This window comes from Panthera onca, chromosome C2, assembly GCF_046562875.1.
Source record: "Panthera onca isolate mPanOnc1 chromosome C2, mPanOnc1 haplotype 2, whole genome shotgun sequence".
NCBI lineage: Eukaryota > Metazoa > Chordata > Mammalia > Carnivora > Felidae > Panthera > Panthera onca.
In genome coordinates this window covers 5,148,044-5,175,883 of record NC_138347.1, presented here as the reverse complement: position 1 = coordinate 5,175,883, position 27,840 = coordinate 5,148,044, and the positions used below count along the sequence as shown (strand labels likewise).

At 44.7% G+C, this 27,840-nt stretch overlaps 1 protein-coding gene across 2 annotated transcripts in view; it reads right to left on the bottom strand.

Annotated features, from left to right (window-relative positions):
* Positions 1-27,840, bottom strand: part of DSCAM (DS cell adhesion molecule) — a 762,026-nt gene that overhangs the window by 601,750 nt on the left and 132,436 nt on the right. For both annotated transcript variants that reach the window (XM_078452754.2, XM_078452755.2), the window contains exons 2-3: positions 24,431-24,748; positions 7,507-7,653 (exon numbers count right to left, since the gene is read on the bottom strand). In XM_078452754.2, the coding sequence (XP_078308880.2) occupies positions 7,507-7,653; positions 24,431-24,748 (465 nt within the window). The remainder of the gene's footprint in view (positions 1-7,506; positions 7,654-24,430; positions 24,749-27,840) is intronic.

The following is a 27,840-nucleotide window of genomic DNA, read 5'->3' as shown; positions in this document are numbered from 1 at the left end:
GTGTCTACTTGTCTCAGAAGTTCAAAAGTCAAAAACATATTTTTTTTGTTTGCTTCAAGCTATAATCTCCAGGACAATTTCTAATTTTGAGAATGAGGAATGTGTCTTCTCTCTGAAGGCTCACACTTAGCAGACCTTCTGTTTACTCTGGCTCTTTCAGGATCCCACTGGTGGGTTCTTTCTGGAATGGCAGACTCAAGCAGCTCATCTAACATACCTGTCATTCCCAGCATCAGGTGGAGTTTGCTCTGCGTTGTAAACAGCCCTGTTGTGAATCACTTTCAGGTGGCGGTGGAATAACATGCAAAAACTTACTTCATGAGAATAGACTTACATGGAAAAAGTGTAACCAATCAATGGCTTTAAAAAGGAATGAGACCAGGTCCCTCCCCGCTTCCTGTGCACCTGCCCAGTTTTTAGTTGTCATACTCCCCCAAAACACGACGTAGTGAAAATATGACATGTCTCCACCTTTCCAACTCTAGTCTGCTGAATCCCTCCTGTGCTAAGAATCATTTCCAGTGTTTTTAATGAGGCTCTGACTTTCCAGAAATCTAGAATCTAGATAGATTAGATAGATAGATAGACAGACAGATAGATAAATGATAGACAGATGGACAGATGAATAGATGGATGGATGAATACACAGACGGACGGATGGATAGATGGATAGATAGATAGACAGACAGACAGAAGGATGGACGGACAGACAGAGGGATGGGTGGAAGTAAAGAAGAAAGAAAGGAAAATGTCCCTTTAACAGCTTCCATTTGGTCCTAAAAATGTCTTTTTCAGTGAATGTTAAATTAATGCTTCTTTTTGTTCCTGCGACATCCTAGTACTTTTAGAATCAAAGACGGGGCTTTCAGGTGACGATGGGTGATTTAGGTCCCTGAAATCATTTTGATGTTGATCTCATTCCCTTTACTCATAAGCACCTTGAGGGCAGAACTGGGTCTTATCACCATGGCAACCTGAGCAGCTTTGCCGAGATTGCCTTGAAAATGCCCAGCGACCAGGAGTAAAATTAAACTATAAGTGCCTTCGAAGGCAGGAACATGGACTCTCTTATAGCCACGGGGGGGGGGGGGGGGTCACAAATACAGAGACAACCAGCCACATCGCAGCCCTCCCTGCCCCCAGCAGCTATGTCCCCAACTCCAAAAGGGAACAGAGCACCTCAAATCTTCCCTTAGTTTCAGTTTGCTGAAACCTGAAAAACCCGGCCTAACTGGGGTCACTCTACCTATGATGCAACTGCTTTCCTCACCCTAAGATGCAAACCACCATTTTCTCAAATGGCCACCTCTTTGGTGAAACCTTCCACACCTCCCCAGGCAGAAACGCCGAAGGTACGCGTTCCTGTGGGGCCTACCTCTTTGCCTGCCACCAAGCTCACCCCACACGCAGCACCGTAACCTCTACCCACAGCTCCCTGGGAGCAGAAGTCATCTCCATGGGTGGGGGGGGGGGGGGTCTTCAAGCCCAGATCCTGCCTTATCTACGGCAACCAGACCCAAACACAGCATTTGTAAACTACAGTGAGTGTTTCATGTCAAGTGCTGGGGCTTTGATATTTAATGTGGGCAGAAAATTGTTCACTTTTACCCAAAATACAGGAAAAAGATAATCACCCGTGGACTTGAACTCATTGATCCTCGGAGATAAAATTCTCCTTGAGTCATCAGTAATAGAGGTGTTCAGATGGGAAATATCCTAACGGAAAATTGGGCCAGTGCTAAAGAGGGAGGCAGATCTCTGGGAATAGTAAAATGTTCACTTTTTCCATTTTCCAAATCCGGTTACCCTTGGGCTGTGTCTTTGATGTTAATGTAGCTAAACCCCCAGTGAGACTCTCAGAATTTTATCAGAGGAAACAGACACAGAATACTGGGCTCGCTCGTCGCCAGCCTCCCTAACCGGGAAGAAACTCACAACGGGCCACTGAGTGAAGCCCAAATATAAAATCGCCGATATTGTTCTTTGCCGGGACGGCGTCTTCCCTATCTCCACATCAGCCGTACCTCCCCAGGCACACCGCCATCCACCCTACTATGTTTTCATTGGGCCATACTCATATTCTGATATTTAAAAGGCTCTCGTCTGCGCTCAGAGGAGGTGATAAGGATGTTCGAAAATGAGTATGGGCATCATCACTCTTGTTCTTCCGGGCTCATTTTCGTTAGGTAAGAAGGCGCCCCATCGGGATCCACGGTGTTAACGGAGGACACTCGATGCACAGGGTGTGCCTGTCCCTGAGATGCCCTCCTACCACACGTTCCCCGGTTCCTATCATCCATCGGCCAGAGTACGAGAGTGAAGGTCAACCAAGTGCTATCCTGTGGCCGGGTGACAGCCCAGGGAGACTGCAAAGCAGAGAGCACAACAACATCAGACATTATGTGCCCCTCCTTCCCCGGGGGGAGTTTGGGGGCTCTTACTTCTCAGCCTGTCTTTTCAGCTTCGGCTGCTATTAAAAAAAACACCATGGGGCACCCGGGTGGCTCAGCCAGTTAAGTGTCCAGCTCTTGGGTTTCAGCTCAGGTCATGATCTCAAAGCTTGTGAGTTCAAATCCTGCATCGGGCTCTACACTGCCAGCTCAGAGCCCGATTGGGATTCCGTCTCTCTCTCTCTCTCTCTCTCTCTCTCTCTCTCTCTCTCTGCCCTTCCCCCATTTGCGCATGTATGCACTCTCTCTCACTCTCTCTCTCTTTCTCAAAATAAATAAACAAGCAAAAAAAAAAAACAAATTAAAAAATAAAGGCCATAGAGTGGGGGGCTTAAACACCAGTCTTTTATCTCTCACAGTTTGGGAGGCTGGAAGTCCAAGTTCAGGCTGCTTGAACAGTCAAGTTCTGTTAAGAGCCCTCCTCTGGGATACACATGGCCACCTGCTCACTGCCCTCCTCTGGTGGAGAGGGAGGGCTCTGGTGTCTCTTCTTCTAGGGGGACACAAATCCCATCACGGGGGCCCCACTCCCACGACCCCCTCTAACTCTAATTTTCTCCAAAGGCTCCACCTCCAAATACCATCACACTGGAGGCTGGGACCTCAACTCACGAACCTTAAGGGGACATGAACATGTAGTCCATAACAAGACCACTGGACGATTCTTTCCAAAGATCATTTAGAATAAATGCACTCATTTATGCTCGTACTAGGGGTGATCTAATGACCTCATCTGCCAGAGAGGCACTGCTTGATGCCTGAGTCTAGAGTCAGGCCAACTGAAACCTCCCCCGGAAAAAATCAATGATGACTTTATGTGCAGTAAGCTAATGAAACCATGCAGCTCACGCCGAAACCCAGACAGACATGACTGGTGCCTCTCACCCCTGGAAGAACATAGCCCAGTCACCGATCTGCTCAACCAAACTAAAGAGCAAAAACTAGGAAGACGCGCCCTTTCTTTTTATAGGAACACACGAATATTTAACTATGTTTTTCACTGGAAGGATTTCCTAGGCGACAAACACCCACTTACCTCAGCCTGGATTTCCAAACACCCCTTGCCTAGAACGTGTGCATAAGTCTGACACTCACGGACCAGGAGAAGGCCTGGCGCTCTGGCCTCTCCCCGGGGTGCTCTGGACTCCGAGAGGCTGAGTGGTGGCACCCACAGAGCGGTGGGAGGACAGCAGGGACCCGGAGAACAGGCGGCTTCCTTTCACTAGCACCACGTGCACACGCGGGGACAGCGGCCAGGCCCCCGGTGACCTGCGGGAGCTCCGGCTTTCTGGGATCAGCCCACGGCCGGTCTTCTCTTCCCACTCTACCCGCTGAGGCAGACATGCACACAGGCTCCTTTTCACGGCGCATTTGGCTCACTGCCTTCTTCCACCAAAGGAAGCGACGTGTATGGAGGAGGCATGTCCCCTGGGACAAATTTCCCAGCCAGACTCACCGTAGGCTGGGCTGTCTCAGAATCCCGGGAAGACTGAGGCCGGTGACCGCCCCTGCCAGCCACCAAAGCTAAACCAGATCAGCAAGGGACCACCGGGGTTATCGGTTTATTTACAAATCACAGACAAATTAACATTTTGCGGACCATCTACCGTGCACACGATCTGGGATGCCTTTGCTGGAGCTGAGAGTTCACTCAGAAAAGCCCCTGGGTCCCTGGGACCTCGGTGCCATGTGAGGCTGCCCCCACTGCTGCCCGGAGGAGGGAGGCCCCAGGCTCAGCCTCTGAGCCCAGGTGTGGTTACCTGTGCCCTGCCTCATGCGGGGACCTGGCCACCAGCAAGAAATGTAATCCTTCCCCACCAAAATCACCCAAAACCCGTTCATTGATTAAGATCCCCAATGCTTTTAACCATTTTGTCATCTTCACTGGCTTCATGACTTCCTTCCCTGGGCATTTTTGACAGCCTCACTGGGTGGGGGCCAGGCGCTGGGAGCAGGTGCACCAGTTACAGTACAAGGTTAACTTCCGGACTTCCTATTTACAGGTCATAACGCTGCATCGGGGCCCTGTTCTCAGGTTAAACTCCTTGAGAATGAAAACAGCTCTAACTCACTCTCTTTCTGTGCGTGTCTCAGTCTGTTTCTGTGTCTTTGTCTCCCCATCTCTTTCTCTATATACAAACATACACACACACACACACACACACGCCATGGGAACCACACTGAGTATCTTGGGAATACCTCGTGTTTGATGAAATGGCTAGCTTATAAACCAACAAAAACTTGCTACTGAAGTATTCCTTGATGAGATAAAAGCCTATACTATATTGGTTTTTGTGGATACTTTTGTGGAAAAAAAAAAAAGGCCAAGTGCTTATCCATGGTACACATTGTTTTCAAAATTTTGCCAAAGGATAAAGCTCTAAGGCGTGACTGAGGAGACAAGGGTGTCATCAGTTCCTGTTAGGAAGACACCAGCTTTGGGTTTGCATATCAGCACCCTCTCCTGCTCACCAGATAAAATTCCTTTAATTTAATTAGGTTCATGTTTGAAGAAAACAAGTCTATTCACATAGATTGCAAAAAGATGAAATCTGCATGGGTAAACCACTAATTAAAGATGCCAAGGGGGGTTCCCAGGTGGCTCAGTCGGTTGAGCGCCCGACTCCAGCTCAGGTCATGATCTCTCAGTTCGTGAGTTCGAGCCCCACATCGGGCTCTGGGCTGACAGCTCGGAGCCTGGAGCCTGCTTCAGATTCTGTGTCTCCCTCTCTCTCTGCCCCTTCCCCTGCTCATGTTCTGTCTCTCTGTGTCTCTCAAAAATGAATCAACGTTAAAAAAAAAAAAAAGATGCCTAGGAAACATAAGAATGCACACATTACATTTTTAATGTATAACCTGTATTATTAATATTTATTAATGTTATGTATGTAATAATAAATTAATAAATATTAATATATTTTAAATATATTTCATTTCACATATAATTATTTATATATGGTATATAATTTATATATAACATATAATTATTTAATATACAATATTAATATATTTAATAATAAATTGATAAATATCAATATATAACCTGTATTACAAACATATAAAACATACCTATCGATATAGATGTCTATATCAACAGGTATATAAAACCTCGGTAGATATTTCTATCTCCCACTCAGATCTCCAGTCGTTCTCTCCTGGGCACGTCTCACTCAAGTCAGACAGGTCATGTGACTGGCTTTGGCCAATCAAATATTCACAGAAATGACATATGTCTCCTCAAGTACAAATCCATTTGCAATCCTCCCCTGTTCCCTCCCCCTCCACGGCAAACCCCAGAAGTTGTCCCATGGCTGTTCTATGACGGTCGCACCTCCCTCAGCCCAGGCCCCTGAGTGTGGGAGACTGCAAATACCGTCCTGCATTGTCCCCCTCAGTGAGCCCACAAGCCCTCAACAGGTGCATGTGACTGCCCTTCCACTCTGGCCTTGGGCTCAGCCAGACGGACTTGTCATCAAATCTCTCCATCTGCCATTCAGAAACTAAAATGACCTCTAAACAGAAGCCAGTAAGACCATTCACCAAACACAACAAAGAGGGGGAGCCTGTCTGGCTCCAGCGGGAGCACGTGTGACCCTTCATCTTGGGGCCCTGAGCTGGAGCTCCACGTTGGGTGCAGGGATCGCTTAACACAAATAAATAATTTTTTTTTAAAAACACGACAACAAATAAAAGTGCACAGGTGAGTCCATTCTGACTACGTGTAATCATATTTCAGTCATTAAGCCTACTATTTTTTCAATACTTTAAGTTAAATCATGGTGGTTTAGACATTTAATGTTCACTGAATGAAGTTAGAGGGAGTCTGAGCTGAACGTGTTAAGAAAACCTGAAAACCTCAATTACGTGATAGTTTACTGGACGTACTTTAAAGACCAAAGATGTAATTTTTGGTTTGGACTTTCTAATGGTTTTGTGGTTTGTCTGGTTGTTTTTTTTTTTAATGGTCCCTGAATAGTAACCTATACTGTCTAGAAAACCAAAAAGCTGAAGAGCATAAATGCTAGGTCACCATGAGAACTGAGTTCTAATTTCCTATCTCTGTAAATGGGCAAAATCTTGATGGTATTCAAGAGTTGCATAAGACGCGTGTGTGCACATGTGGACACGCATCCACACAGACATACAGAGGAAAGCAAGCATTTATAATCAGCTTTAGCTGACTTGGTACCCATCATCGCTCTTCTCCAAGACCAGCCCATAGTCACTTACTCTCCAAAGACGAGCAAAACAGGAAACGTGGGTACTGCCCATAGGGCCTTTCCAGCTAAGCAGCAAGGGGGCAAGAAATCTACTTAAAAACCATGAGAAAAGAACTAGCACATCTTAGAGGCTAAAATTTCAGTCGTGTCACTTCCAGGTTCCAGAAAAAAACCAATAAATTATGTATTTGATATATATGTATATATAATTTTTAAATAATAAATTAAAATAATTAAATAATAAATTAAAATTAAATAATAAATTAAAATTTAAATAATAAATATTTAATATAATAAATTATACACGTATATAATATTATGTTATATATTTCACATGTATATACATATATATATGTATCTCAGTGCTGAATATATATTCTGAGTAGAATCTTCAACAAAGAGATCAGAGACATCACATAGCTCTCAAGGCATTTGAAAAGGTCACAACATTCGAAACCAGAGCTTCTGTTTGCCAGATTATAGTTGGAGGCTATCAGTCCTGAGCATATTACTGATGACTCTCCCAGACGCGATAACCATACTGCCCTATTTTCAGCAGCAGATATAAGCCAAAACTGCCTCAGAGAATAACATGACGGTGGTACGCACAGTAACTCATTTCTACCCGTCCATCAGTCAATTCACTGAGGAATGTCTGCATCGAGTCGGGAAACCGATATAAAGCACTGATGTCACACAATCATCAAACAGCATCAACCAGACGTAGGCCAATTCTTAGCTATGATGGACACATAGCCAGAGACCCAATTCAATACCTGAAACGAGCACTGAGAAGGTGAGCCCGGCGCCCTGCGCCCCGGACACGCCCAGCCTACCTGAGATGAGTACCACGGTGTCTTTCTCCCATGAGACCACGGTGACGTACGCCTCCACCGAGGAGGGGATAATGCACTTGAAGACCGCAACATTGCCTCTCATGGTTTTCTGGTCCTCCACACGGACTGTATAGGGCTCCCGTAAAACTGGAAGGCAAGGAGAGGACCGTTGGTAAGACCTTGGCAGGGGCTCATTCTGGGACAACCTCATTCGAATATACGCATGGTTGCTTACATATAGTGACTGCATCGACTACAGTTATTGCAAAATAGATTAGAGAAACCTGCAGTTCGTGTCTTGAAAACTTTCATTCCCTGGACAAATGCATTTTCCAAAGGGCAAAAGCATATCTAGAAACAGCTCATCTGCCCCCTTACATACACCTGGAAGGGAGAAGTAGCTTCTTCAAGGAGCCACGATCATAAGACACTGCTCTCCGTGTCCTTTGAGGATGAGGGAAGAATTTTCTGACTATAAAGAAGAAGGGGTTAAAAAAATCAAGAAAGGCAACCTCTCCTGAGAATTCTTAAAGACTATCTGACGATTAAAATAACTCCGCATAAGTAATCTTTTGTGCCAGCTGCAAAGCAGTTTTGGACACAATTATTCCACTTCCCGTGGCTTAGGGAAGGAGGCTGATGAGGAAGCCTCTGCCCAAGCACCTTAGGAGCACCCGGAAAACCTTCAGAGGAGACATCCATGAGCCAGATGTCTGGGTTAGAGGTGGGGTGGCAGTGGGACTCTTTGCCCACCCTTCACGTCCACCTGACTGGGTTCACACCCAAGCCCAGCCACCTGCACAGTGAGTGAGTGCCCTAACCATCCACATAATGGGGATTTTGATGATAGACATCTACCACGAGGGCAATCATAATGACTCAGTCCGTTAATGTGGATACCGCACTCAGAACGGCACCTGCCACGAGCAGGTTGGGTGAAGCTACGTGGACCAACAGCCAGAACTGGATTCACGCCATCGCCTGATGTGGGGAGAGGCCTCTGCCTCCCGGATAAGGAGAAATCAGTGCTCTAATCCCAGCTGTGCCTCACCCCAGCTTGATAAATATGGAAGCAAGCCTCACTTCTGCAGACCTTTATTTTCCTCAGACTTAAAATGAGAGGGTTGGGACAGGAAGATTCTCAAAGTCTGAATTTCAGAAGTCTCTGGTTTTCTCCAACAGCCCCAGAGACAGCTTACTATCTCATCATCTAACCAGCTCTCTTGATATTTTTAGTCATCTACTGGCCAAATGTGTGCCAAGAAAACCGGCCATGAAATTAACTTTTAAAGAAATTGGCATACTGACAAAAATAGGAATGAGCTTCTAAAGGGGAATCTCTTCATAGGCATAGGTGAATGCTCAAGGAGAATGATCTTTAAGACTGGCACTGGTTCTGTGATATGCATTTTAGTATTAGAGTATGCCACTACTCAGAGTACGGCTCCCCAAACCCCGTTGGTAATATCAGTATTTATCATTTTCCCGACCTGGAGAATTTGTTCATTCCTGTCTCAAACCAGAGAGATTTTCAAAGGTTTGGGACTTTTCTGAGACCCGCATCCCTGCACTCCATCGTGGTCCCGTGCGATGTGCCAGGGGGCAATTTGACACCTCTTGCAAAAAAGTCCACCGGGCACCAGCTCAGGGTGCCCAAGGGCCTGGCCTCAGAAACATCATCATCACACACAGGGGCAGGAGCTCACTTTGTACCGGAAAATACCTCGATAAATGAAACTCTGGGGAGAGTGGAGGTCTACAGTCATACGACGGAAAGAGGCGACAAAGAGATAAAGTAAGCAAAGTCATCAATGAACGAGAATTTGGGAGTGGTGGAGAGAAGAAGACAGAAGAGAGAAAGGGGTTGACAAGAGAAGAGGGAGGGACCGGACAACATGGCCAAGAGCCGCAGAGTCCCTCGGCACAGGGACAAGGCCACCTGAGCGAAGTGTAGGAGTCCAATGTAAGTCTGTGTGTTTGTAGGATGTTTGCTACAAGCCATAAAATCACTTGGGCTCCCCACACTTCCTGTGAACCCCACTTCACGCACATAAATGGCTCAGGTGGAGGAATTTGTAATGCAAATCAAAAACAGGGCGCCTCTCTCTCTGTCCCAGCCAGGAAGAGCAGGGACAAGGGAAGGTGCCCTTGGGAGACAGAAGGAGTGCCTTCCTAAAAGGCCTGCGGCCACGCACTAGGCCTGGTCACTGGAGCCACAAACATACAGTGACCAACTAGGGACTTGCCCTGTTTGTACCCAAAGTCCTGCAGCCTCGGAACCCCTCAGTCCGGGCCTCACACACAGCTTCCCGCTGGCCTCCCGTGAGCCAGGGTCAAATGTCTGGGACTTTTGTTCCTTCCAGCCCCCAAGCCAGCCCCAAAGAGCCCAGATCTCCTTGAATCAGGGCTACAAACTGGGTGCACCGCACCCCACCCAGCTCAGAGGGAACAGACGTCAAAGGAAACACTCCATTCCCTCACTAGATTCTTCCTTCTGCAAAGACAGACCACGCAAGGGGCCTTTCAAAAAATTACTGTAGAACTTTTAAAAATGTTTGGCATACAGTCGATACTCAATAAATGCTTGGAGGATGAATACATAGACGTAACAGGGCTTCCTTTTACATGTACTTCTTTTTTTAATGATGTAATGTCTTTCTTTTTTTTTAATATAAATTATGGTCCAATTGGCTAACATATAGTGTGCACAGTGTGCTCTTGGTTTTGGGGGGTAGATTCTCGTGGTTCATTGCTTCCATACAACACCCAGTGCTCATCCCAACAAGTGCCCTCCTCAATGCCCACCACCCACACTTCTAACCCTATTGTAGAATATACACATATTCTACATTTGACTCTGTAGTCATTACCTATTATTTTTAAAAAGCGACCCGGGTTTTCACGATAGATCTCCCCCTTATGAGTAAAAATGTTTACTCCTGAGGCCCCCACAGCTTAAGAGGCCAACACTACTATCGATCAGGATATACTTCTCATATTACAATACAAGTCTCCCAAGGTCACAGCGAGCCTCCCAGGATACTCGGGTAAATCTAGGCCTCACTACAACTAATTATGGGAACAGAGACCAGGCTGCAAGAGTAAGACCCAGGCAAACACTAAGTGTTATTTTAAACACGACTGACATTTGCATCACAAAATAGCGTGACCTAGGTCTCGCACCCTGGGTCCTAAGCTGGGCTCTCCCCAGAGCAGATAGGAGCTGGGTGAAAGCGGCTGATCGTAGACAGGAGCCCCGGAGAGCCAGGGAGAGGCTGGGGAAGGAGCACAGGGCAGGGCGGGCAGCTAAGCCAGAGTGTGACTTCAGGGCAGTCCCAGCCTCCACCTGATCCGAGAGGAGCTGTGAACGTGAGTCCCGCCTCAGAGCTCCATCATCCCGTGCCAGGAGCTGGGACTTTATCCTCAGAGCAGTCTGTCCCTGGCTTGGGACTGGTCCCAGGGCAAGGCATTCCCAGGCACTTCCCACTCTGTTTGTGTGTGAAGCGGGTCCGGGGCACGAACAATCTTCTGAAGACTGTCTGTGTGGGTTCTCAGCAACCAGCACGCAGAGCCAGGGGATCTGACTCCAGGGCTACCGACGGGAGTCCGCCTCAGTCAAACTCACCAGCTCTGAAATCTTGCCGTTGAGATCTAAGGCGGGAAAAGGGATCAGAAGAGACAATCTGCAGTGACGTGGCTTGGGGGGAAAATCAGGCGTATATAGTGAGCAGAGATCACACAGCTGGTGTGCCTTTGTAGGACCCACCCCTCCCTGTTAGATGTCATCCTTCCAAATGGAAAGAGCCTTTCAAACCCAAGTATTAGTAAACAAGGAACAGTCTCTTTTCACAGTCTACCATGAACATAAATTTAAGCAAGTCAGGCCAAGCACCTGATTTGTGGGGCCCAGGGCAAATTGAAAATCCAGGACCTCTTATTTACCAAGGAGGGGAAAAGTGCCATAAGGATCCTAAAACTAGAAAACTTGCTCTTTTTTCCTGTGGTCTTTCTCTCACCCTGCCATGGTGTTTTTCATTCGCTGCTCGATGACGCACTGCCTGGGGCACAGAACAACCACTGAGGCACTAAGCAGGTGCAGGCCTCACAGGTGCTCTGGGCCACACTTCACCGGGCACACACAGCCCACCAGCTGCAAGGCTCCCTTCTGCCGGTGTCTGGGCAGAAGTGTGAAGCCCCAGCCGGGGATGGGAAAGACCATCTCCCGTCTCCATTGCCTCAACCCACAGCGATCAGGCGACCTCTAAGAGATTGCGGCCTCCGTGCTGGCTGGGGGAAGGGTGGCTTCTGCCATACCCCACTTGGGAGTGTCTGCACCCACTCCTATCCACACCCCACCCGGGCTCCGGCCAGGGGGGAAGGGGGCAGTGGCTGCTGGACAGGGACAGGGAGCAGAGGCCAGGCAGGGCCAGGGCACCAGAGATCAGAGGGGCAGCAGTGGACACAGTGGGGTTAGGGAGGTGGAGGCTAAGTGGGGGGTCTGTGAACCCAGAAACTGGTGAGTGGGCTGTTGAGACCCCTTCTGGGGGAGGCGACATGAGGCAGGACCGTGTAAGAGCCGAGGCCCCAAGCTCCCAGAGCACATTCCAGTGCCCTATCACACTTCACTTACTAAACACAGAAAGATAAAAGCATTAAATGTTTCAAGATGGCAATGGGAGAAGTTTAACCCTAAGCTCTGGGACCCTCTCAGCACTGGGCCCTATGTGACTACACTGCTCCCATCCCATGAGGTTGGTCCTGATCCAGACTCTATCCATGGAGCAACGGGACGACGGCGTGCATTTGTAGGACCCACCTACAATGGGGGACGTTGGGGTGGAGGTGAGTGAGGGGAAAGTGAAGAATTGGGCACTGCGGGGGAGGAAGGTAGGTCTGGGTGGCCTTCCTCCCCGATGGGTTGGATTCAGACTGTTTCTTTTTTTTTTTCATTTTTTAAAAAAAAATTTTTTTTCAACGTTTTTTATTTTATTTTTGGGACAGAGAGAGACAGAGCATGAACGGGGGAGGGGCAGAGAGAGAGGGAGACACAGAATCGGAAACAGGCTCCAGGCTCCGAGCCATCAGCCCAGAGCCTGACGCGGGGCTCGAACTCACGGACCGCGAGATCGTGACCTGGCTGAAGTCGGACGCTTAACCGACTGCGCCACCCAGGCGCCCCGGATTCAGACTGTTTCTACCCCTTTGATTTCTCCGTCCAAAGTGATAAACCACTAACAAATGCCCGTGTGGGTTTCTCCGGAACACCAGAAGACTTAGGGCCAGGAGGAGGGTTGATGTCCGTCTTTCCTGTTTGGGAAATGGTAATCTGAGGCACAACATGACCTCAAGCCACACTAGTTTTATAGAAATTGGTTTTTTGTTCTATTGTATTTTGTAGCTGATTACTTAATAAATTAAGAGATATGCCTCAAACAATTACATCTTGAACACACCCTCATGTCAAACACGGTCTCAGGGACTACGGAGATCCTAACCTCTATGGAACAATTAGCTGAAGAAGGCAAGTTCAGGTGGCAGAACTAGAAGAGAACAGAGACGAGGGCACAGGTGAGAGTCACAACAGGTAATAAGAATCTAGGGAAGGATTGAACCATGGAGCCTGTGAGTAGCTGGTGGGGAAGGAGGCACTTGAGCTGGCCCCGAAGGACAGGAAGATGCAGAGGTGGAGAGGAAAGAGAGAGGAGTGAAGGTGATATGAGCAGGGAACATTCCAGAAACTGTGAGGACTGGCCCAGTACCTCTTAGGTAAACTGACTTCCCAACCGCAATTCCTATGAACAACCAACAACAAGCCCACAGAGACCTCCTTCCCTTCACCTGAAAATGGAAATACTATCTACCTTGCCTGGTCGTGCAGGTTAAAATAGAGAATGGCCGGGCACATGGGTGGCTCAGTCGGTTAAGCGTCCAACATCGGCTCAGGTCATGATCTCACAGTTTGTGAGTTTGAGCCCCTCCCTGGGCTCGCTGCTGTCAGTGCAGAGCCTGCTTTCGATCTTCTGTCCCCCCGCCCTTCCCTCCCCCGCGCCTGCTCGTGCTCTCTCTCTCAAAAATAAATAAAACGTTTTTTAAAAATGTAAAAACAAAATGAAAGAGAGAATGTCTTCAAGTGCTTGGCACAATGTCTAGCACACAACCGTTTTATTCACTGATCTCTCTGATCGCTGGCAAGGGGAGCTGATCTGAACTACCTTAGGCTCAAAGAGAAGACACCTTTGAAGACATGACTGCTTTGGAACCTGCAAGTGAGCTCTGGGAAGGGCACCTCAACCTCTTCCTCTTCGATTCTGGCTTCACCCTTCTCCTCTTCCACAGACAGGCTTCCTCTGGCTTTCTGGTTCCCATGGAGGATGGAAGGTGCCCCACCCACCTGAAGGTCCCCAAGCGTCCTGAGGATAGATGGACACTCTCTCAGGACTTCAATTTCAAAATCAGAAAGCAGAGAAACCAATGAACCAGACTGGTTGGCTGCTCTCCCTCAGGACAATCACCTGTCACCAGAGGCTCAAGACTTTTTCGAGTGACGTGGATGCCAAGAGATACTTAAGAGGCTTCCTGTGGGCTGGGCAGAGAAGCACGGAGGTGCCCACCGAATGTGCAGTCCCTATCAGCTACTGTTTTTCTATTAACATCAAGGCAACTCTCTCAGGTGAATAGGTCAGCCAGATATTAGTACTTGCTTTGTCTTAAAACAACCTGATCAACATAAAATTGGGATACGATAAAACAGCATGTTTACTGACAAGTTTTGACGTATGTATACACCTATGAGGTCACAACCAAGATAAGGAACAGACCCATCACCTGAAAAGTTCGCTTGTTCTCTTTTACAAACCCTCCCTCCCCACCCCCACCCCCTTTCACAGGCTACCACTGGTGTGCTTTCCATAATTACAGACTAGGTGACACATTTTAGAGTTTTATATAAATGGAGTCATACAGTGCATACATTTTTATCTGGCTTCTTTCACTCAGTATAGATATTTTGAGATTCCTCCCCTGTTGCTGTGTTTACCAACACAGCACTCCGCCCCTCATCTGTGGTTTTCCTTTTCTTCATGGCTTCAGTTACCTTCGGTCAACCGAGGTCTGGAAGCACATGATCCCCCTTCTGACGTGTCATCAGAAGGTCAATGGTAAGCCGAAGGCTACATCACGATGCGTACTTCACTCACCCCATTTCATGTCACCTCAGAGGCACTTTATCATCTCACGTCACAAGAAGGGGGAGGACACTATAATAAGACATTTGGAGAGAGAGACCATATTCACATAGCTTTTATCACGGCACATTGTTTTAATCATTCCGTTTTATCACTTTTGTTGTTAATCTCGGACTGGGCATCATTTATAAATGAAACTTTATCACAGAAATGTATGTATAGGAAAACACACAGTATATGTAGACTTTGTTACTATCCGTGGTTTCAGGCATCCACTGGGCATCTTGGAACACATCCCCCATAGATAAGGTGGGGGGAGCTCTGTAATACATTCCTTTTCACCCCATTTTATGGTTGAACCACAATTTGTTTACTCAGTCATCTGTTGATGGGCTTTGACCCATTTTGGGCTATTACAAATAAAGCTGCTATGAATATCCATGTAAAAGTTTTGGCTTTCTGGATTTGCTATGTTTTATAATTTATTGATTTTGACTCTGACTTATATTATTTCCTTTCTGCTTATATTAGTTTTAATTTGCTCTCCTTTTCTTGTTTTAGGATAGAAGCCAAGATCAGTATTTGAGACAATCTTTAATTTCTAATTGGGGTTTTTTAAACAATAAATGCCCCCCCCAGGCACTGTTTTAGTGGTGTCCCCAAAATTCTTTCTTAGATATTGTGCTTCCATTTTCACTCCATTCAAAATACCTTCTGGGGCACCTGGGTGGCTCAGTCGGTTAGGTATTCTTGGTTTCAGCTCAGGTCATGATCTCACGGTTTTGTGAGTTCGAGCCCCTCATCAGGCTCTGTGGCACAGAGCTTGCTTGGGATTCTCTCTCAAGAGTGTCTCTGCCGCTCCCCCACTCATGCTGTCTCTGTCTCTCTCAAAAATAAACTTAAATAAAAATACCTTCTAGTTTTCCTTCTGCTTTTTCTTTTACACCGACTATTTAGAAGTGTGTTATTTAGTATCCCAGTATTTGGGGATTTCCTGGAGTTGGTGACTGCTAACTTAGTTCCACTGCAGTCAAAGAACATATTTTATATAATTTTATTTTTAAAAAAATTCATCTGAGGGGGGCCTGGGTGGCTCAGTTGGTTAAGCATCCGACTTCGGCTCCGGTTGTGATCCTGTGGTTCATGGGTTCATGGGTTCCACATCAAGCTGTCTGCTGTAAAAGCTTGCTTTGGATCCTCTGTCCCCCTCGTTCTCTGCCCCTCCCCCACTTGTGCATGTGCTGTATGTCTCTCAAAAATAAATAAACATTAAAAAAAATAAAAAATCCACCTCGGACTTGCTTCATTTCCCATAATATGGTTTGGTAAATTTCCATGTGACCTTAAAAAGTGTATGTATTGTGCCACTGTTGGATTCAATGTTCTCTATTTAAACGTCAACGTGGTCGAATATCTAACACTGCCCTTCAAGTATTCTCTGTTCTTGCTGATTCTGTCTACTGCTCCTTAATAAAAAAGGGATATTGAAATCTCCAATGATAAAGTTTGACTTGTCTGTTTCTCCTAGAAATTTTACTCTTGTTTTTTTTGTTATTTAAATTCAAATTAGTTAACATACTACGTAGTCTTGGCTTCAGGGGGAGAACCCAGTGATTCATCTCTTACATACAACATCCAGTGTTCATCTCAACAAGCGCCCTCCTCAATACCCATCAGCCATTTAGCCCATCCCCTCACCCACCTCCCCTCCGGCAATCCTGTTTGTGCTCTGTATTTAAGAGTTTCTTATGATTTACCTTCCTCTCTGTTTTTATCTTATTTTTCCTTCCCTTCCCCAATGTTATCTGTTGTGTTTCTCAAATTCCACATGAATGCAATTATATGGTATCTTTCTTTCTCTGACTTATTTCGCTTAGAATACTACCCTCTAGTTCCATCCACATTGTTTCAAATGGCAAGATTTCATTCTTCTTCATTGCTGATTAGTTTTCCATTGTGTGTGTGTGTGTGTGTGTGTGTGTGTGTGTGTGTGTGTGTGTGTACCACCACATCTCCTTTATGCCTTCATCAGTTGATGGACATTTGGGCTCTTTCCATAATTTGGCCATGACTGGTTTTTACTTCATGTATTTTGAAGTGCTGACCTAAGGGGCATAAACATTTAGAATGGTCAATATCTTCTGAATTAAATGACTCTTTTATATTATGAAATGACCTTTAGCCCTGGTAATATTCTTTGCTATGAAATACACTTTGATATTAATGTACTTACTCTAGATTTCTTCTGATATTTTTGATTAAATGTATTTGACTTGATGAGCATAATACATATTTTCCCATCCTGTTACCTTTAACATATCTGCATCTTTATATTTAAAGTACATTTCAGGGTGTCTGGGTGGCTCATTCAGTTAAGCATCTGACTGTTGATTTCAGCGCAGGTCATAATCTCACAGTTCATGGGATTGAATCCCATGCTAACAGCGCAGAGTCTGCTTGGGATTCTCTCTTTCCCTCGCTCTCTGCCCCTCCCCCACTCACATGCACTCTCCCTTTCACTTTCTCTCTACCAAAGTAAATGAATATTTTAAAATTTTTTTTAAAAATAAAGTACACTTCTTTTAAACAGTATTTGAATCTAATCTAGCAATTGCTGCCTTTTAATTGGGATAATTATAACATTTATATTTAATGTGAATATTGGTATGGTTAGGTTTAAATTCATCATCTTGTTATTTTATTTCTATTTTCACCATCTATTGTTTCCTTTTTCCTATTTTTTCATTATATGTTTAGCACTGAAATTTTTTTGAGTCGTTCCATTTTGTTCCTCCTTGATTAGCTTATTAGTCATAATTCTCTGTTTTGCTATTTTAGCGGATGCTGTACATCTTAGACTATACATCTGTAACTTATAATCTATAGTCAGGTGATATTATACAACTTCACATATAAAAAAATAACCTTACAATATTATACTGCCACATCTCTACTCCAGGCCTTAATGCTATTAATTACCATCCATTTTATTTAGACATACGTTATAAACTCCACAAGTCATTATTATTATTTTTGTTTAAATAGTCAGATGGTCTTTTAAAAGATTATAAATCTTTTAGAATCTATTATAAATACCAAAAAAATTATGATTTAAAGCCATCTACAGATTTCCAATGGCATTTTTCACAGAATCCTAAAATTTTTATGAACCATAAGAGCCCATGAATGTCCAAAACAATCTTGAGAAAGAACAAAGCCAGAGGTATCATGCTCCCTGATTTCAAACTATACTACAATGCTATAGTAATCCAGAAAGTATAGTACTCACACAAAAACAGACACATAGATCAATGGAATAGGACAGAGAGCCCAGAAATAAACGCATGCATTTGTGGTCAATTAATCTATGACAAAGGAGGCAAGAATATACAAGGGGGGAAAGACAATCTCTTTAATAAATGGTGCTGGGAAGACTGGACAGCCACATGCAAAAGAATGAAACTGGACACTTTCTTGCACCATATCAACACACTAAAATCAACTCAAAATGGATTAAAAACTTGAATGTAAGACCTAGAAACTCCTAGAAGAAACTCCTAGAAGAAAACATAGACAACACTCCTAGAAAAGGGAAAAAAAAAAAAAAAACACAGGCAGTAAGCTCTTTGACATTTGTCTTAGCAATATTTTTTTGGACGGGTCTCCTCATACAAGGATAAGTAAAGCTAAAATAAACAAGTGGGACCACATTGAACTAAAAAGCTTCTGCAAAGTGAAAGAAACCATATCAAAAATGAAAAGGCAACCCACAGAATGGGAAAAGATATTTGCAAATCAAACATCTGACAAGGGTTAATTCCCAAAATATATAAAGAACTCATAGCACTTAATATCAAACAACAACAAACACAAAAAAACAATCTGATTAAAGATTGGGAAGGCATTTCAAAGACATGGAGATGACCAACAGGCATATGAAAAGATCCTCAATATCATTAATCATCAAGGAAATGAGGTATCACCTCACACTGCTCAGATTTTCTATTATCAAAAAGATAAGAAATAGTAAGTGTTGGCGAGGACATACAGAAAAGGGAACCCTCATGTACTGTTGGTGGGGATGTAAAATGGCACAGCCACCAGGGAAAACCGTACGAAGGTTCCTCAAAGAGTTTAAAGCAGAACCACCATACAGTCCAACACTTCTACTTCTGCATGTTTCTCCAAAACAAAAACAAAACACCAGTTCAAAGAGATATACGCACCCCTATGTTCCCTGCAGTGCTATTTACAATAGCCAAGATATGAAAGCAACCTGAGTGTCCACAGACAGGAAGATAAGGAATATAGGGGGAGGGGGTGAGTGTGTGTGTATAAAACAGAATATTACTCAGACATAAGAGAAATGAAATCGTGCCATTTGCGACAACATAGGCAGATCTAGAGGGTATTATGCTAAATGAAATAAGTCAGAGAGAGACAGATAGCACATCAGTTTACTTATACGTGGAATCTAAAAAAAAAAACAAAACAAAAACCAAAAAAAATAGAACAAATGAACAAACAAAACAAAACAGAAATAGACTTATGGACACAGAAAACAAACTGCTGGTTACCAGAGCAGGGAGGTGAACTAGGTAAAGGGGATTAGGAGGTACAAACCTCCAGTTATAAAATAAATAAGTCATGGGAATATAATGTAAAGCACAGGGAACAGACTCAGTAATATTGTAATAACGTTTTGTGGTGATGGGTGGTAACTAGACTTACCAGGAAGATCATCTTTTAATGTGTAAAAATATCAAATCACTATGAGGTACATCTGAAACTAATAGGATATTGCATGTCGGTTATACTTTAATTCTAGAAAAACGTAATTTCTTTACCCATATAGCTACCATTGTCATTCTTCTTCCCTTCCAGCAGATCCAAGAACCCATCAGGAGCCATTTATCTTATGATGGTAGAACTTCCTTTAAGATTTCTACAAGCGCAGGTCAGCTGCTGCTAAATTCTTCCAGCTTTCGTGTGTCCAAAAAAAAAAAGCCTTTATTTCACCTTTATTTTTGAAAAATACTTCTAGTGGGCATAGATTTCTAGATTTACGAATTACACTTCCTTTCAGTACTTTAAAGGTGTTGCTTCTCTGTCTTCTCACATTGATTCTGAAGGGAAATCTGCTGCTGTTCCTGTTTTTATTCTTCCCTGTGTAACGTGTCTTTTTCCTCTGGCCGTTTCTAACATTTTGTCTTTAGACTGGTCCTGAGAAATTTGATTCTGATGGGCGTCAGTGGAATTTTCTTCGTGTACCTTGTGCTTGGGGTTTGTTGAGCTCCTTGGATCTTCAAGTTTATGGTTTTTATCAAATTTGAAAAAATTTAGCCAGTATTTCCACTCTTCATCTATTTTGTCTGTTTGTTTTCCCATCCATTCCTTTGGGGACTGTGTTTGTATACCAAGCTCCCCGAAATAATGTTTTCACTTCTTTTGGAATAGATTTTATTTTTTAGAGCCATTTGTAGGTTTACAGAAAACTTTCACAGAAAGTACGGAGTGTTCCCATACGCTCTCTTCACCCCACCCCTGCAGTCTCTCATGGTTAGCAAGTTGCATTAGTGCATTAGTGTTATACGTTTGTTACAATTCATGAGTAGTATTTATACATTGTTATTAACTAAAGCTCATAGTTTACATGAAGGTTCTTTCGTTCCATGAAGAATATCATGCAGGGGCGCTTAGGTAGCTCAGTCGGTTAAGTGTCTGACTCTTGATTTTGGCTCAGGTCATGATCTCACGGCTCTCGTGAGTTCGAGCCCCACACTGGGCTCTGTGCTGACAGTAGGGAGCCTGCCTGGGGTGTTCTCTCCCTTTCTCTCTCTGCCCCTCCCCACTCACATTTGCACACTCTCTCTCTCTTCTCTCTCTCAAAATAAATAAATACTTAAAAAAAAAAAAAAAAAAGAATGCCATGTATCCACCATTAAGGTATCATCCAGAATGGAGGCATCACTGCCTTAAAAATGTCCTGTTATCCACTTATCCGTCCCTCCTTTCCTCCCCTGGAGCCCCTGGAAGCCACTGATCTTTTTATTGTCTCTATAGTTTCACCCTTTCCAGAATGTGTATGAGTGGGAATCACACAGTTTATAACCTTTTCAGATTGGCTTCTTTCACTTAGTGAGATGCATTTAAGGTTCTTCCCTGTCTTTTCAAAACTCGGTAGCTTGTTTCTTTACATTGCTTAATAGTATTCCATTGTATAGATTCACCATAGTTTGTTTATTGTTAAAGAAAAAAATTGTAATTATTCTGATGCTTGTTAAAATGTAAAGGAAGACTTTATTCAAGACTGTTGTAATAGGACTCACAACTATTCCAGCAGGCTCGGAGAGAAATTTTTCTCAACTCCAAATAGAGCGAGAAGTGGGGTTTTCTAGCCAAAGGGCAGAGTGTGGGTCTCAGCAGGAGGAAGATTTACCAAGAGGATACATCAAGGCCAAAGGTAGGACAGACTCACACATCAAAGTAAGAATGAGGAACTTGATCAGAACTATGAGTGGCCAGATGTCAAAGGGAAGGGAGGACTGAGTACGAGTTTTACTAAAACTGGGCTGGGGGAGGGGCACCTGGGTGGCTCAGTGGGTTGGGCTTCCGACTTCGGCTCAGGTCATGATCTCACAGTTTTGGGTTCGAGCCCCAGCCACAGTCAATGAAGGAGGAAACAACCACTAGAATTTCTTGGTACTTGCCCAAGGTCATACTGCTAGGGGCAGTATGGGCCCCTACTTGCTAGGGGCCGGGGGGGGGGGGGGGGGGGGCCAGGGGCGGGCCAGGGGAAGTACAGCTCCATTCTGCATCCTGTCCTTGGAACAGAAAGGGGAAGAAGGTCTTTGATGTGCAAGGTGACCAGCCTTGCAGATTCATGTGACATTATGATAGGAAAAGGTATGATAAAACAGGCCCAGAGGGGAAGATTAGGACCGGAGGTCCCGGGGTGGGGGGAGTCCTATTTTGGAACAATGCTGGGAGTATCTGACCACAGAAACCCCCCTCCCCCACCCAGGCGTAAGGCTCCTCTTACGAATGTAACAGACCCACCTACTCCCCCTCAGGTTTCTCTCAGGAATGTGACAAAAGACCTAAGTATGGCCATAGACCACCCCTCGTACAATGAGAGCCAATCAGGAATGGACACCCCAGCACCTAGAGCCATGAGGCCCATAAGGGTGGGACCTGAGAGGGACCGAGGGGAAAGGGAGGGGGGAGGGCTGACCAGAACCTTCTACGACAAGGATCCTTGCCTGTGGTCCTGGGGCATTCACTTTCAAAGGGCCCTTCTCTGTAAAGAGAGCTTTCCTATTTTTCTTACTTTTCAATCTTACAGTCTAATAAACTTCTGCCTGGAGCTCATTTTGTGTCCACTTCATTCTTCTAAGCAGCGAGACTGTGAATCCTGGGTACTGACGTAAAAACTCCTGCATCATGACAGAGGAACCATCCCGCTTTGGTGACACCAACACCTAAGTCAAAGTCACTGAAAAACGTCAAGAATGAGAATTCCCTGAACCACCAAAGGAGGGATTATGAGGCCATTTTACCTAAAGGATTACTCCACGAAAATCCCAGCCCCAATCCAGAGGGACACTGAGGCACGCAGACCTGAGATGAGGCACCACCCGGGGGGCCAGCCCCCATTCTGCTCAACTCTACCCTATACCTGTCACTGGGTAGCGTCACCGGTCACCCACCACCTGCTCTTGCAAACGGTCATCCGGTTCTACACGAGCATCTACATAAAAATGGGGAAACCAGATTTTCAAGCATCCAATAAAAAAAGCTAAAAGACCATTACAGTCATAATGTCTTCACAACAAGAAGGAAAGTCAAATGGGAAAATAAATTGCATTTGGGCAGCATGCCTGTCCATCTCGTGAGTCCACACCGAGGCAGCAAACACACGTCTGTCTGCTGCACGTGTACTCAGTACGATTCGATGTCGGGAATACGCGCACGTGAACAGCAAGAATGTACTTCTGCAGAAGTGGAAGGAACAGCCACCAGACAAGGCGATGTGATTTCCACCCCCCCCGACACATTCAGTGGCACGCAAAAGCAATCGATTCCATGACGAATTTCAAAAACGGCAGTTAGACAGGAGTAAGCACTTAATTCCTTATCTGACAAGAAACCCAAGACAGAAACAGCGCATTAACACACACACACAAGCACAGCTGTTTGAAGTCCCAGGTTCTTCTGTAAGTGGCGCTTTGTAGGCTCTAAATATGTTTCTGTAAACACATCATGAACACTGTCAGCCTGTCAAGTGAAAGGCACTCCCTATGTCCTCCTGACTGTCAGGTTTAGAGGTCTCCCTACAAATTGCATTTGCTTTATTTTAATTATTCGGGGTATCAGCTTTTCATATCTGCTGATTAAAGCCCATCTTTTTCTTCCTTTCTCGAGTACGTTCTTGCTCAGGTGCTGGGATTCGTGAGCGTTGTCACAGAGATCAAAACAGAGTTGGGAAAATGAGTCACTAGCAGAATGAACTGTAGTCTAACGTTTGATTGCTTACATCAAAGAGATCATATGCAGGAATCCAGAAACATCTCATAATTTGCTCATGTTGCAAAGCCTTCAAGAAGCATCTCCTTACTTGCCACAGAAATTATAACCAGGCTCCCCCAGCTACCTGGGGCCTAAGATAACAATCAGAGCCACCTTCTCTTTGCCCTGACCTTGTATTGTGTCAGTCTCCTGTAGTATTTGTAGGGTGAAGCTTAAAAAAACCTAAAATGCTGTTTGCTAACTAGAATCTAGCTGTGAGTTAGTTTTTCGGGGCTTTGTTCAATCTGTAAAATGACACAATGTGTCCTGTATGTGTAACTTTTTTATGTCTGTGGATCTCAGACTGTATTCCTTGGCTGACTTATAGAAATTGGGGCATCTGGGCGGCTCAGTGGGTTAAGCATCTGAGTTCGGCTCAGATTGTGATCTCACGGCTCGTGAGTTCAAGCCCCACCTCGGGTTCTCTGCTGGAGACCACTTGGGCGTGTGTGTGTGTGTGTATATATATATATATATATATATATATATATGGGTATATATATATATATGGGTATATATGTGTATACATATATGGGTATATATATATATATATGTATATATATATATACACATACATATAAGGTATTAAAAAGAATACAACCAATTCAGGATTTATTCATTGACAATATTCCAGCAACCTGTGACACAGCGAAAAAAGTTTAAAATGCTCCTTTTTTAATTTCACGAATACAAGAATATTAGACCTATTGTGTGTTTCATTTCCAGTTACATCACACCTTGATGCCAAAGTTTTGTTCCACTTCAGCTCTGTGTCCCTCCTCTCTTCCCCTTTTCCTCCCCGCCCCCACACTGCCTGCCTCTAGGGGAGGAAAGAGCAGAGACAGGGCAGGAAGCAAACACAGTGGACTTGAGACACTGAAAGTCCGAGTCAGAGCATCAATCAGTCAAAACACAATACGTCTGCAGCTTGAACTTCACCCACTTGCTATCGCTAATTCCACGTCTTAGCTCCAGCGACACAAGGCATTTTGAAAGCCCGTCAAGGGATGCTCTGACGTCTCAAAGAAGCTGTCAGGAGTGCCGAATGATCCGACCACAGGGTTTTTTTCATTGGTCCTCAGCTGATGATGGTTTACTGTTTGCCAACGCCCACCTCCCCCAACCCCCCCAAAGCAGGCACAGAAGGAACAAAGCAGAGGAAACGTACTCACCAGCCTTGATGTGGACATCCTGACTTCTAATTTTCCCTGAAGGATTTTCAGCTGTGCAATAGTAAGTATTATCATGGATTAAGGTACTAAAGCTTGAAGGAGGGAAGGGGAAAATTTGGAGAGTGCCGTTGGGGTGGACGTGGCGGATCCCGGGGACATCGTAGATCTCCTCGCCCGTTGCTAGGTACCATCTGAGAGACACAGGAGGGATGCCTGCAGCGGGGCAGGGCACCAGGGTCCCCGTGGTGCTCGCAAACACTACCTCTTGCAGAGATGCATTGACAAAGTAGAGGCTGGAGTGAAGGTCCTCACTGAAAACTACAAGAAGACAACACAAGAATTGGTCAGGGAGGTGCACGCTCTGAACTTGGCCTTCAGTCAGCCTGGCCTCAGAAGGTTGTTCTGATAAACAATCGCCAGGTTTGACTACAACGAAACCATTCAAAATTGCTCCACTGTGGACACAGAGGCCGGTACGAACAAATAAGGCGTCAACTCATCTCACACACTCTGTACACAAACTGCGAAGTTACCCTGGACCTTAACTTGTGACAGGTTACTTACCAGCCCGTTCCCCACGCCCTGCTCTGTCTCCACAGGAATGACCACTACTGGGAATCATGCTCTGTGTTTCGTATTCCTCTATTGTTTGTCTCCCCCTCTAGAACGTAAGACCCCTGAGAAAAGTGTCATGATTCGCTCACCCTGTCACCTAGAGTGCAGAGCCTGGCAGCCAGCAGGTGCTTGATAAGCACAAGCTAAAAGGATGAAGGACTGGATCCAGTTGCTAGGGCTAAATTGCTCTGGGTGGGAGCCACACTGAGCCATATTCTCGAATGAAATTAGTCACAATTTTTACAAATGAAAATCTACGTTTGCATGTAAAACGTTTTTTTGAAAAGCACAACTGATTTTCTACAAATAGCATCAAAGCAATGGTGCATTTGTTTTTATTTTTTTTAATGTTTATTTATTTTTGACAGGGAGAGAGTGACAGAGCATGAGCGGGGTAGGGGGAGAGAGAGACACACACACAGAATCCGAAAGAGGCTCCAGGCTCCGAGCGGTCAGCACAGAGCCCGACGCGGGGCTCGAACTCACGAGCTGTGAGATCGTGACCTGAGCCGAAGTCGGACGTTTAACCGACTGAACCACCCAGGCGCCCCTCAACAGGGCATTTTTTACTCAAAAATGGGCAGTGGTGAAAATGAGAACTTTGACAGCTGTATCATTCAATCCCACCGGCCCGTGGCAGCTTCCTCTTCTGGTCCATCTGCCCACGTGCCGTATGCACCTCTACGATAATTCTATGTAATAATGCGAATACATAAACCATGCAATTGTTATAGGCTATGCTTCATTCTCTTAACACCGTTTCATATACAAGATTCCATATTTCTATACAGACCTTCCAAGTAAATAGTGGATGCAGATTTTATATAACATGATTCTCTGAACTGTTTTCCTGATCTTAGTTATTTAAACTATTTTCATTGCTACGAGTAAGATATCTGCAAACCTCTTCACACATAGTTGGCTTTTTAATTCATTTACTGAGTGCCTATGCTGCACTCGGTAACCAGTAGTCACAGTGTCACTTCCATGAACAAAGGGAACAACTTCTAGAATCCAAAAATTAACCAAAGGTTTTAAAACGCTTTGAAGACCTACCTCGCAGACATTTGTGCTTCTATGTGACTTTCTAAAAACAAACGCACTCTTAGTCACATATTCACGTGAGAAAAGACACCCTCGACGCCTGGAATTAGTCTCACTGGGCAGAGATGAGAATATCATTTACTGAGCGCCTATACCATCCCAGGCAATGCTGTGATCCTCAAGGTGTTCTTTTAGTCTTGTGAACAGGAGCTCTGCCAGGAGAGCACAGGCTCCACTTTACGGAAGAAGAGGTGGGGATTTTGTCACTTGACCGTGGATTCAGGGCTAGGAGCTCACAGAGGCCAGATTCGGTCTTTCTGATGAAGATTTACTTTCAGCGTATGGCTGCCTTTCCTCTGTAAAGCCAAATCCCGGAGAAGCTGTGTTTAGGACAGTCAGCAACCCCCAGGTATCTCATCTGAACATCCACCCGCTTCCTGCTGATCTGTCTCAGCGGAAGTGTCCACCAGCTTGCCCACTGGAACCAGTGCTGACTACTTCTGAGCTGAGAAAAGAGGGGACACCATGGAGGAAACACCACCACGCCAGAAGATGGTGGAGAAAAAGCCACTTTGTAAAAGTGACAGACTCACTCAAAGAGAAGACAGGCAAGGGGGGGGGGGGGGGTTGTTCATCAAGTAGTAACTTTGATGGCTTTCTCTCCCAACCATAACTAAATCTTTAGCAATGCTCCATAAATCAGAATATGAAAATTATTGCTAACTAAGAAATTGGCTCAGATCGGAAGCACAGTTAATAGTTAAACATTACAGCTTTCAACTCAAATAAAAATGCTGAGAGTAGCACGGTGATTTTACATTTGAGCTTTCTAGGAAACTGACATCACCCCAAACACGTTGTTAGGAGGGAGGAAACTGTCACTCTCTGAGGCTAATTAATTCCACCAGATTCTTTTTTGTTCCCACATTACTCTTCTGTCAACTGGATTTAGGTAATTTGAACTAAATAAAATTTAGTCATATTTGAATTCGTTCTCCTGTCTCACAAAAGTTAGCCTTGTTAAGAATAGTCTTTGAACACAGGAATGTATGTGAGAAATATTTCATATATAAATGTGAAATTATTCAAATGCCTGCAAGAAAAAACGCAAAATAAATGTTTAATCCTAGTATAGTTAAGGAGGTAAGTGACCCACGGGGGATTACTGTCACTTCTCCTTACATTTTTAAGGTATTTCACTTTAGTCTTTGTATTTCACACCACTGGGTTTAATAACGTAACATAAACTCATTCTCTAAGATACACATCATATGGCCACAGGCAAAAGAAAACCCAAACTACATTCCAGCAGCTTCTGTTTCTTCCATCTAAGGGACCATCCATCTGCTTAAATAATAGTACTTCATTTTATAGCATGCTGCACGTACTTTAAATACAGCAACATTTGCTCCCTCCAGTAAGGGCACAGGCGATCTCGCTGTGAATTACGTGCGTGTGAAACTTCCCAGAAACCAACTGCAGTTTAATAACAGAAAGCTAAACAAAACATTTGGCATACTCTCGCTCCAACATTCAGCGTATAAAATCCCGGGGTACGGACACCAAGGATGCCGAAGGAAGGGGCTTTGGAGGATTGTTCTTTCATGTACAGATTTCTCCACGTTTTATCACGTTATAACAGATGGCATAAGCAGGGCTCCAGTGACAACAGAAAGAAGAATGTTACACTAAAAAGAAAAAAATAAGTCTATATTGCTTTCTTGAAAATTCAGATCTGGCGAGGTGAAGAG